At 47.8% G+C, this 12518-nt stretch overlaps 1 protein-coding gene across 1 annotated transcript; it reads right to left on the bottom strand.

Annotated features, from left to right (window-relative positions):
- Positions 1 to 3970: 3970 nt before the first annotated feature.
- On the bottom strand, positions 3971 to 12222 carry PRDM12 (PR/SET domain 12). Its single transcript, XM_044269194.1, has 5 exons — positions 12009 to 12222; positions 9862 to 10052; positions 8184 to 8339; positions 4558 to 4669; positions 3971 to 4356 (listed from the first exon to the last, which is right to left on the bottom strand). Exons 1-5 carry the CDS (start codon positions 12220 to 12222, stop codon positions 3971 to 3973), a joined length of 1059 nt encoding a protein of 352 aa, XP_044125129.1.
- Positions 12223 to 12518: the final 296 nt, after the last annotated feature.

The raw sequence follows: 12518 nt of genomic DNA, 5'->3' as shown, positions 1-12518 counted from the left end.
AATTCCAGCACAGAGGACGTCTCGCTCCGGCTCCGATATCTTTATTTATTTTTCTATCGTCATATTTCATATATTCAGATTCAGAACAAAAACATTTCTTTGTGTTTTTTCGTGCTTTACATATAAGAAATAATTATATAATGCACAGGGATGGGATGACACCTGCTTTCACCGGGCCGTGTTTTGAATTACTATTTAGAATTTTTTAAATATTTTTTTATATTCAATTACATTATTTACATTTTTTCTTACTAAAAAAAATCTATGTATTTATTTCAAATCTGTCTCTATCTCATATCGATCTATCTGTCTACTATCTATCTAACATCTCATATATATATATATATATATCTGTCTCATATCTATCTATCTTTATCTTTATCTATCTACTGTCTATTATGTATCGATCTATCGAATATCTATTTATCTATTTCATATCTATCTATCTATCTAATATCTATCTCATATCAATCTATCTATCTATCTATCTATCTATCTATCTAATATCTATCTCATATCGATCTATCTGTCTACTATCTATCTAACATCTCATACATATATATATCTATCTGTCTCATATCTATCTTTATCTATATCTATCTACTGTCTATTATGTATCGATCTATCGAATATCTATTTATCTCTATCTATCTAATATATATATATCTATCTATATATCTAATATCTATCTCATATCTATCTATCTATCTATCTATCTATCTATCTCATATCTATCTATCTATCTGTCTCATATCTATCTTTATCTATATCTATCTACTGTCTATTATGTATCGATCTATCGAATATCTATTTATCTCTATCTATCTAATATATATATATCTATCTATATATCTAATATCTATCTCATATCTATCTATCTATCTATCTATCTATCTCATATCTATCTATCTATCTGTCTCATATCTATCTTTATCTATATCTATCTACTGTCTATTATGTATCGATCTATCGAATATCTATTTATCTCTATCTATCTAATATATATCTATCTATCTCTCATCTATCTCTCATCTATCTATCTTCTATCTATCTATCTATCTCTCTATCTCATATCTATCTATCTCATATCTATCTATCTATCTCTCATCTATCTATCTATCTTCTATCTATCTATCTATCTATCTCTCTATCTCATATCTATCTATCTATCTCTCTATCTATCTATCTCATATCTATCTCATATCTATCTATCTCATATCTATCTCATATCTATCTATCTATCTATCTATCTATCTCTCATCTATCTATCTCTATCTATCTCATATCTATCCATCTATCTATCTATCTCATATCTATCCATCTATCTATCTCATATCTATCTATCCTTCCATGGCAGCAGACTCTCATTGTCCCTGTCATAAACCTCCCAGCACAGACTGGTAATTACTTAGAAATGAGGATTATGATGACAGCAAGTGCGTCGCTGGTTTTCTGTTGACGGATCCATTTTCTGCACTCCTATCGTTCCGGATGATGATTTCTGTAGATCCTGGAGGCCGATCTTATATTAAATGCCACAAATTCAATGTAATTCTCTAATTGCAGCTGAACTTTGAGGCCATAACATAAAAACCAGGCTGGAGTTTACAGCAGAAATACAGAAAAGAAAAGTCCTGCTTTAGGGGATTAAATCTGAAACAAAGTAACTCTGAACCAGGTTCCCGCCGGATGAGACGCGAGGACCGGCGCCCTGCGATGTTTTATGTTTAGACGTTAGAAAAAAGGAAAATTATAAAGTAAATAAAATTAAAGCAAAACAAAATGCAAATTCTTGTCATAGGAATTAATTTCACAAAATAAATGTCCTTCTTTTATTCGGAATCTGCTGTAGATACAGAGCGGTAGAAATTACTTACAGGTATAATACATGGCGCGTCTCCGACGACAGCAAAGAGTTTACATGTCATATGTACAGGATATAAAGTGATGCGCTGGCGGACTCCTGGCGCGGCATATATATATATATATATATACTCTCGAGGTCATAGATATCCTCTTTACTTCTATTTATAGATATTTATATAGAGATTTATAGATAGATTTCTTTATACAATCCTATGTACAACAAGCCTCCGAGCGTGAGAGCAGAATTGTAGCCTTTTCTCACAAAATGTCCAATTTTTTAATTCTAATTTTTCCCATATTATCTATTTGGACACATATCTGGGGGGTCCTGTATATTACCCCCGGGGGTCCTGTATATTACCCCAGAGGGTTCTGTGTATTACCTCCAGGGGGTCCTGTATATTACCCCAGAGGGTTCTGTGTATTACCCTCAGGGGTCCTGTGTATTACCTCCAGGGGTCCTGTGTATTACCCCAGAGGGTCCTGTGTATTACCTCCAGGGGTCCTGTATATTACCCCCAGGGGTCCTGTATATTACCCCAGAGGGTTCTGTGTATTACCCCTGGGGTTCCTGTGTACCGCCCCTGTGGGTTCTGTGTATTACCCCCGAGGATCCTGTGTATTACCCTAGGGGGTCCTGTGTATTACCCTTGGGAATCCTGTGTATTACCCCTGGGGGTCCTGTGTATTACCCCCGGGGATCATGTGTATTACCCCAGGGGGTTCTGTGTATTACCCCAGGGGGTTCTGTGTATTACCCCTGGGTTCCTGTGTATTACCCCCGGGGATCATGTGTATTACCCCAGGGGGTTCTGTGTATTACCCCAGGGGGTTCTGTGTATTACCCCTGGGTTCCTGTGTATTACCCCCGGGGATCCTGTGTATTACCCCTGGGGGTTCTGTGTATTACCCCCGAGGATCCTGTGTATTACCCCTGGGGGTTCTGTGTATTACCCCCGGGGATCCTGTGTATTACCCCCGGGGATCCTGTGTATTACCCCCGAGGATCCTGTGTATTACCCTAGGGGGTCCTGTGTATTACCCCTGGGAATCCTGTGTATTACCCCTGGGGGTCCTGTGTATTACCCCCGAGGATCCTGTGTATTACCCCTGGGGATCCTGTGTATTACCCCCGGGGATCCTGTGTATTACCCCTGGGGATCCTGTGTGTTACCCCCCGGGGATCCTGTGTATTACCCCCGGGGATCCTGTGTATTACCCCCGAGGATCCTGTGTATTACCCCTGGGGGTCCTGTGTATTACCCCAGGGGGTTCTGTGTATTACCCCAGGGGGTTCTGTGTATTACCCCTGGGTTCCTGTGTATTACCCCCGGGGATCCTGTGTATTACCCCTGGGGGTTCTGTGTATTACCCCCGAGGATCCTGTGTATTACCCCTGGGGGTTCTGTGTATTACCCCCGGGGATCCTGTGTATTACCCCCGAGGATCCTGTGTATTACCCTAGGGGGTCCTGTGTATTACCCCTGGGAATCCTGTGTATTACCCCTGGGGGTCCTGTGTATTACCCCCGAGGATCCTGTGTATTACCCCTGGGGATCCTGTGTATTACCCCCGGGGATCCTGTGTATTACCCCTGGGGATCCTGTGTGTTACCCCCCGGGGATCCTGTGTATTACCCCCGGGGATCCTGTGTATTACCCCCGGGGATCCTGTGTATTACCCCCGGGGATCCTGTGTATTACCCCCGAGGATCCTGTGTATTACCCCTGGGGGTCCTGTGTATTACCCCCCGGGGATCCTGTGTGTTACCCCCCGGGGATCCTGTGTATTACCCCCGGGGATCCTGTGTATTACCCCCGGGGATCCTGTGTATTACCCCGACCTATGCACAGTGCAGGCCTTAGAGATCACGCTGAAGCTCTTGGTGCCTCGTGCCTCCTGCATGCTGATGTAGGTGCAATGTCCTCACGATGCAGGTAACACGTATTCCATGTCATGTGATCAGTGTCCTGGACCATTGTTTTTGGTAACGGCTAAGACTGGCGTAGAGATTTGGTAGTAACGGAGGCGGCAATCAGCGACAAAGGCGCCGCAGTCCAAGGCCATAACTTGTGCTAATCAGAAAGTCTCTAGACGTCCGTCTTCACAACACCATGGTGGGGATGTGGTGTGCCAGGGAGGCGGGGTGTGGCACCGGCATGGTGGGTGAGTGAGCCTGCATGGAGCCATTCGGCGGGCGGTGCCTGGCACTTTTCTGGTGGGCGCGCAGGCCGGCCAGCTGCGAGTAGGCGCTCTGGCAGACCTGGCATTTGTACGGGCGTTCCCCGGTGTGCAGTCGGACGTGGTTGCGCAGGGTGGAAGACTGGCTAAAGCGACGGTTGCAGAAGCGACACACGAAGGGTTTGTCCAGGGTGTGGATCCTCATGTGGGAGCGCAGGTTGCTGCGGGAGTTAAAGCCTCTGTGGCAGATGACGCAGCGCATGCGGCCGCTGAGCACCGGTCCGGAGAGATCTCCACCACTGAAATCATCTGAGGGGAGCAAAGGGGGGAAATAAATAAATAAATACATAAAATAAAAACACATTTTTTTTTTTTATCCCCCCCCATCATCAAAACGTGACTCATCCAGGTCACTGCCCCCTGCTGGACAGAGCCGGATACTGCAGGGGAGCGACTTTGAAAATGCCACTACTTGCCAATGTATTTGCCCTGCTGTGACCCCGTGCTCACCATGTTTGTTCTTCTTCTGCTCCTCCTCAATTCCGGGCACACCGGGGATACCGAGGAAGGTGTTCTGAGAATTGCCGTACCACACCAGCAGCTCCTGGTCCGGAGGGATCGTCTGTGGGGAGAAACAGAGACATTCAGGAACCGGTGCCAACGACTGCACTGGCAGCATACAGGGTGCAAGAGGCAAGTGCAGCAACTACCCACAGGGCAGACCGCAAGATACAAGGACGTGGGCATAAAAAGTTACTGACCCTACAGCTGGAGCGTTATAAGAGGAGCGGCCGATATCAGTCACATAGGATGTAATGTCTGGAGGTTATATCAGTACTGGAGCGTTATAAGAGGAGCGGCTGATATCAGTCACATATGATGTAATGTCTGGAGGTTATATCAGTGCTGGAGCGTTATAAGAGGAGCGGCTGATATCAGTCACATAGGATGTAATGTCTGGAGGTTATATCAGGACTGGAGCGTTATAAGGGGAGCGGCTGATATCAGTCACATAGGATGTAATGTCTCTGGAGGTTATATCAGTACTGGAGCGTTATAAGAGGAGCGGCTGATATCAGTCACATATGATGTAATGTCTCTGGAGGTTTTATCAGCGCTGGAGCGTTATAAGAGAGCGGCTGATATCAGTCACATATGATGTAATGTCTGGAGGTTATATCAGCGCTGGAGCGTTATAGGAGGAGCGGCTGATATCAGTCACATATGATGTAATGTCTCTGGAGGTTATATCAGTGCTGGAGCGTTATAAGAGGAGCGGCTGATATCAGTCACATGTGATGTAATGTCTCTGGAGGTTATATCAGCGCTGGAGCGTTATAAGAGGAGCGGCCGATATCAGTCACATGTGATGTAATGTCTCTGGAGGTTATATCAGTGCTGGAGCGTTATAAGAGGAGCGGCTGATATCAGTCACATAGGATGTAATGTCTGGAGGTTATATCAGTACTGGAGCGTTATAACAGGAGCGGCTGATATCAGTCACATGATGTAATGTCTCTGGAGGTTATATCAGAGCTGGAGCGTTATAACAGGAGCGGCTGATATCAGTCACATGTGATGTAATGTCTGGAGGTTATAGCAGTACTGGAGCGTTATAAGAGGAGCGGCTGATATCAGTCACATAGGATGTAATGTCTCTGGAGGTTATATCAGTGCTGGAGCGTTATAAGAGGAGCGGCTGATATCAGTCGCATATGATGTAATGTCTGGAGGTTATATCAGCGATGGAGCGTTATAAGAGGAGCGGCTGATATCAGTCACATAGGATGTAATGTCTGGAGGTTATATCAGCGCTGGAGCGTTATAAGAGGAGCGGCTGATATCAGTCACATGTGATGTAATGTCTGGAGGTTATATCAGTACTGGAGCGTTATAAGAGGAGCGGCTGATATCAGTCACATATGATGTAATGTCTGGAGGTTATATCAGCGCTGGAGCATTATAAGAGGAGCGGCTGATATCAGTCACATGTGATGTAATGTCTCTGGGGGTTATATCAGTGCTGGAGCGTTATAAGAGGAGCGGCTGATATCAGTCACATGTGATGTAATGTCTGGAGGTTATATCAGCGCTGGAGCGTTATAAGAGGAGCGGCTGATATCAGTCACATATGATGTAATGTCTGGAGGTTATATCAGCGCTGGAGCGTTATAAGAGGAGTGGCTGATATCGGTCACATATGATGTAATGTCTCTGGAGGTTATATCAGTACTGGAGCGTTATAAGAGAGCGGCTGATATCAGTCACATATGATGTAATGTCTCTGGAGGTTATATCAGCGCTGAAGCGTTATAAGAGGAGCGGCTGATATCAGTCACATATGATGTAATGTCTCTGGAGGTTATATCAGCGCTGAAGCGTTATAAGAGGAGCGGCTGATATCAGTCACATATGATGTAATGTCTCTGGAGGTTATATCAGCGCTGAAGCGTTATAAGAGGAGCGGCTGATATCAGTCACATATGATGTAATGTCTGGAGGTTATATCAGCGCTGGAGCGTTATAAGAGGAGCGGCTGATATCGGTCACATATGATGTAATGTCTCTGGAGGTTATATCAGCGCTGAAGCGTTATAAGAGGAGCGGCTGATATCAGTCACATATGATGTAATGTCTCTGGAGGTTATATCAGCGCTGGAGCGTTATAAGAGGAGTGGCTGATATCAGTCACATGTGATGTAATGTCTCTGGGGGTTATATCAGTGCTGGAGCGTTATAATAGGAGCGGGTGATATCAGTCACATGTGATGTAATGTCTGGAGGTTATATCAGCGCTGGAGCGTTATAAGAGGAGCGGCTGATATCAGTCACATATGATGTAATGTCTGGAGGTTATATCAGCGCTGGAGCGTTATAAGAGGAGTGGCTGATATCGGTCACATATGATGTAATGTCTCTGGAGGTTATATCAGCGCTGGAGCGTTATAAGAGGAGCGGCTGATATCAGTCACATATGATGTAATGTCCCTGGAGGTTATATCAGTACTGGAGCGTTATAAGAGGAGCGGCTGATATCAGTCACATATGATGTAATGTCTCTGGAGGTTATATCAGTACTGGAGCGTTATAAGAGGAGCGGCTGATATCAGTCACATAGGATGTAATGTCTCTGGAGGTTATATCAGCGCTGGAGCGTTATAAGAGGGGCGGCTGATATCAGTCACATGATCTAATGTCTCTGTAATCGATAGGTAGCGGTAGATCCCGTTGCTCCATATTGTATGGTGTTTGGACACTATTGGAGGACAGTCTCTTATGTGTCCCTTTGGTGGCCCCCGTGGAGGCAGGAGAGGTATCTACAGTTGGTGCCTCCTCTCCTTATTGTACCCCCTGGTGTCTCGTCTGAATCCCGTCTCTGAGTTTCTTAGTTACCAAGGACATTTGGTGGATGCTGCAATTAACATTAGGAACCTGTGTGATGGGCGATGAATGGAGCGAGCGCTGCTCCGGGTGTCTGCGTGTCTTACGCCGGTTTCCATACAATGCTGCAATGCGGTGACCTTGAGCCCATCTCAGCGGGATGAGCTGCGCGGAGGCCGCGTGGTCTATGATCGCACCGCCAGCCCTTTGTATGTCAGGTTACGTGAAATCTAGACCCATCGAGGTTCAGCTGCCCCTCCCCCGACAAAAAAAGAAAAATGACAGCGTGCGTCAGGAGCAAATTCGGAAATGGCCGGGGGCTCGGAAGCTTCTATTAAATAAGTGATGTTTACAGACGCGGCCGCACTCGTATGGAGGAGCGCTTAGCTCGCCGCGCATTCACCGTAACCTGCCATTTGTTAGACGCCAAATTGATTTTTTCCTGTTAGAAGGGAAGAGTCGCACTTCCCGCTGCGCTGCGGATATACCGGCGGATCCTATTGTTATATGACGGGGAGCTGTGTACATAGCGACCAGCGGAGGCCATTACCAGCCCTTCGGGTGACGTCCCACGACGCAGAATGTTCCAGCTCAAAAAGCGTATTTACTGTCAATGTTCTAGAATGTTCTAGAAGTTTATTCTAGAATGTTCTATACATTGTAAGAAATGGTGACAGGGCCAGTGATGAACCCCAGCCGCCATTTGTCTGCGTAGGGACCCAAGAGTTGTGTATGGGAGATGATGAGAGTCTTACCTCGATGGCCTTGTAGAAGATACTGTTCCCGATCTGAACCACTTCCAGGTTCTGTTCCTGCTCGTTCCGGGCACATTTGATGTAGGTCATCCAGCTGCGGTGATCCTCCTGACTGGCATCAATAAAATACCGCACTGTGCCATCTTCATTGAAGACCTGGGGGGGGCACGACAAGGGGTTAATAATTAGATGCTTGACAATGACAGATAGATGATAGATACATATTAGATATATCAATCTCCTATCTATCTATCTAATACAGGGGTGGCCAACCTTACAGACACGAAGAGCCCAAAATAATAAATAATGACTACCAGGGGCCACAAGCTATACATTTACACACGAGTCACCGTATTGTTTGCCCTAAGATCAGACTCCTAAATCAGATCCCCAAACCTCATCGTAGTGTTGAGCGAACTTGTGTTTTAAGTTCGACGTCTAAAGTTCGGGTTCGGGCTACCAAGGACCATAACGGAATTTAGGATCCATAACGGGATACTCCGATAACCCGAACCCGAACTTTAGACGTCGAACTTAAAACACAAGTTCGCTCAACACTACAGATGAGGTTTGGGGATCTGATTTAGGAGTCTGATCTTAGGGCAAACAATACGGTGACTCGTGTGTAAGTGTATAGCTTGTGGCCCCTGGTAGTCATTTTTTATTTTTTTTAGATAGATAGATAGATAGATATTAGATAGATGAAACACAAGTTCGCTCAACACTACTCATCTGACCTAAAATAAGACCCCCAATGCTCGGATCAGACAACACAAATTAGACTCCCAGTGTCAGACCCTTTTCAGATCTCCCCCCCCCCCCCCCCATGCTCAGATCAGACCCCATTGCCCAGACCAGGACTCTCCCCATTGCTCAGATCAGGATCCCCTCCCCCCCCATGCTCAGATCCCCCCTTCTCAGATCTGACCCCCATGCTCAAACAAAACCGCCCATGCTCAGATCTCCCACCTTTTCAGATCTCCCCCCCCCCCCCCATGCTCAGATCAGACCCCATTGCCCAGACCAGGACTCTCCCCATTGCTCAGATCAGGATCCCCTCCCCCCCTTCATGCTCAGAGCCTCCCATGCTTAGATCAGACCCCCATTGCCCAGATCAGGACCCCCCCCCCCCCCCTTCATGCTCAGACCCTTCCATGCTTAGATCAGACCCCCATTGCCCAGATCAGGAACCCCCCCCCCCCCTTCATCCTCAGAACCTCCCATGCTTAGATCAGACCCCCATTGCCCAGATCAGGACCCCCACCCCCCTTTCCATTGCCCCCTATCTCTATCTTCTATCTCTGGTCTCTTTCTTTCCATGTCCATCAGTCTCAGGCTTCCCTCCTGGTCTCCTCCTCACTTTGGCCCCTGGTGTTATTTTTGGGGTTCCTGCACCCCCTCTCTTACATTGTTTGGCCCTCCACCTGTGGAGATACTACTCTTCCCATCATGCAGGCCGCCATGGCATTCTGGGAGTTGTAGTGTCAGTACACTCTACAGCCCTGGGGGGATGATCTCAGGTGATGGACCCTCTGATTGTCCTGACAGCTGAGACAATGGAGCGACACTTCTGCTGTGTGCAGGACATTCATCTCATTCAATCAGTTCCTTCCCGGGGGGAATTCATCCCTTGATGCCCCCCCCCCCCCCCCTGCACCTGCGGATGATGACTACTCACCTCCCACATGAGGTTGTTGTTCTTGCACAGGTCCACGTGCTCCGGGGAGATGACTCTGCCGGTGAACGGCCCCATCTCGGTCCCAGCCTTGATCCATGTTTTGGAGAAGATTCCCAGCCCTTCCCCGGGGATGGAGCTCTGGGCGATGATGACCTCTGAGGGCAGCACCAGGCTGGAGAGCTTCTGGACCTCTGCGGGAAAAGGCGCACAGTCAGGACAGTCTGCACGGGTCCCAATAATCCGGGAGCGCTAACACACCCGGAATTACAATGATCCCAAATCTCCCTCATTCCTCCAAGTGATCGTCTCGGTTGTTACAATTAAATCGAAAACGAATTGATACAATTAATTCAGAAACAGAATCGATACAATTAAATCATAAACGAATTAATACAATTAAATCATAAACGAATTAATTGGGAACAATTGTATAAAAGTCGCAGGACACCTGTTGCTACAATTTGGACACCAGTCCTGATTGATAATAAACAGATTTTGTCGCATCCATTTTTTCCGTTCCTGGCGACATTTGCTCCTACAAGTTCTCCCCGTGGTAATACTCTGTAACAAACCCTCAACTCTTCGCCTCCCCGGGATTATTCTACATTGCATTATCTTAAATTCGCAACTAAAAATGTAGGAACTAATCTCCTTTCAGTCTCTGTACAGATTTGGCGCAGCGCCTTCTTCCCTTTGGTATCTGAGACTCTAAATTCTGCGCCAGTGTAAAAAGAAAAAAAAAAATAATCATCATAAGGAAACAATTCCAAAAGTTCTGAGAAAAAAGGGCGCAAGCGAATGGGATTTTCCTGAAGACAGAACGTGCGACAATAGAGGAGATTGAGGCGATTTGTCGGGCGGACAGAGGTTAAATAGTGCCCCCATCATTTGTCACCCTGCTAAAGTGACGGCCATTCATGAAACCCAACAAGAAAGAAATGACTCATTCTAAATTCATTAGTCTGTATGGAAAGTGTCGCAGATACATTGGCGCATCGTGTCGCCAGGGCTCGCTCCAAAAGCTGGAGGAATTTCCCCCGACAAAACGGGGAGATTATCTGCCTGACACCCAGAGAATGCGGAGGGAATTAGTCTTCATGGTCAATTAGGAAAGGAACACAGAGGATAATGGGAGTGATAATACCCCCTTCACGGATGCCAGGACGAGGGAGCTGGATGGATGAATGAGGAGTACGGACCTGAGACATTTTAAAGAATAGGCGACTTTTTCTTCTCCTTTTGGAATCTTTTTAAGTTGGTTTAAGTGGAAACTTTTTTTTTTTTTCTCAGGTCAAATTGAAGTTAACTAAATGAATGTAAAAGCTTTTCTGACTCCATCCCGGGAAAGGGGGCGACCCCGGGGGGCTTCTGATGGGAACCGAAGGGGAGGACGTGCGGGATCATCACCCCCATCAGGAATAGGGGAAAATACAGAAAAGCCGCCGGGCCCTGCCATTAGTTTCAAAATATTTACCAATTGTTGCCTTTTTCAGAACAACTGCAACAATTGGCAACTTTTTGTTTTAGTTTTCCCCCCCTTTCAAAAATAACTGGAGGAGGGAGAACAGCCGGAGGGGCACCTACCTCCACAGCAGCCGGGGGCACCTACCCCTACCCCAGAGCAGCCTTAGGGGCACCTACCCCCAGAGCAGCTTTAGGGGCACCTACCTCCAGAGCAGACTTAGGGGCACCTACCTCCAGAGCAGCCTTAGGGGCACCTACCTCCAGAGCAGCCTTAGGGGCACCTACCTCCAGAGCAGCCTCAGGGGCACCTACCTGCAGAGCAGCCTTAGGGGCACCTACCCCCCAGAGCAGCCTCAGGGGCACCTACCCCCCCCAGAGCATCCTCAGGGGCACCTACCCCCCAGAGCAGCCTCAGGGGCACCTACCCCCCCCCCCCATAGCATCCTTAGGGGCACCTACCCACCAGAGCAGCCTCAGGGGCACCTACCCCCCAGAGCAGCCTCAGGGGCACCTACCCCCCAGAGCAGCCTCAGGGGCACCTACCCCCCAGAGCATCCTTAGGGGGACCTACCCCCCAGAGCAGCCTCAGGGGCACCTACCCCCCAGAGCATCCTTAGGGGCACCTACCCCCCAGAGCATCCTTAGGGGCACCTACCCCCCAGAGCAGCTTCAGGGGCACCTACCTCCGGAGAAGGACTGCGCCAGCACCTCGGCGGTGAAGGCGGTCTTGGGGTTGCTCTTCTCCTCGAACAGCTGCTCCCCCAGGACGTTCCTCCAGCGGCCGTACAGGAAGCTGTGCAGGATGTCGGACGTGATCATCTCGGCCAGGGACAGACCCGGCGGCTTCAGGCCGCTCTTCAGCACCAGGGCTTCCGCGGGGAGCACTGAGCCCATCATGGGTGAGGCGGCTGATGGTGGTCGTAGTACTAGTGCTGAGGTGCAGCCGCTGCCTCCTCCAAGTCGCAGACTGGGGCTCAGTGCTCCCTCCCCTCTTTATAGGGGCCCGGGTGACCCTCCTAATTGGTTATTAATGACCTCCCTGACGTGGGGAGATAGACATGTTCTACAGGAGAAGAGAGAGAGAGCCCCCTCCTCCCCCTGAGAGACTGCCAGATAAAGAGAGAGGAGGGAGAGACAGCCCGGCACCTGCTCCAGACCCTGCTGCTACCTACCCCCGGGAGGGGCAACAGCCA

The sequence above is a fragment of the Bufo gargarizans genome, chromosome 9 (assembly GCF_014858855.1).
Source record: "Bufo gargarizans isolate SCDJY-AF-19 chromosome 9, ASM1485885v1, whole genome shotgun sequence".
Taxonomy (NCBI): domain Eukaryota; kingdom Metazoa; phylum Chordata; class Amphibia; order Anura; family Bufonidae; genus Bufo; species Bufo gargarizans.
This window is presented reverse-complemented; position numbering and strand designations above follow the sequence as displayed.

Excerpts from the sequence above, each read along its gene's own strand:
- PRDM12 (XM_044269194.1), bottom strand. The coding sequence starts at position 12,222 with ATGATGGGCTCAGTGCTCCCCGCGGAAGCCCTGGTGCTGAAGAGCGGC. Across the intron at positions 10,053-12,008 it reads GGCGCAGTCCTTCTCCGGAG|AGGTCCAGAAGCTCTCCAGC; the intron begins GTAGGTGCCCCT and ends CTTTTCCCGCAG. Across the intron at positions 4,670-8,183 it reads TCTTCTACAAGGCCATCGAG|ACGATCCCTCCGGACCAGGA; the intron begins GTAAGACTCTCA and ends TTCTCCCCACAG.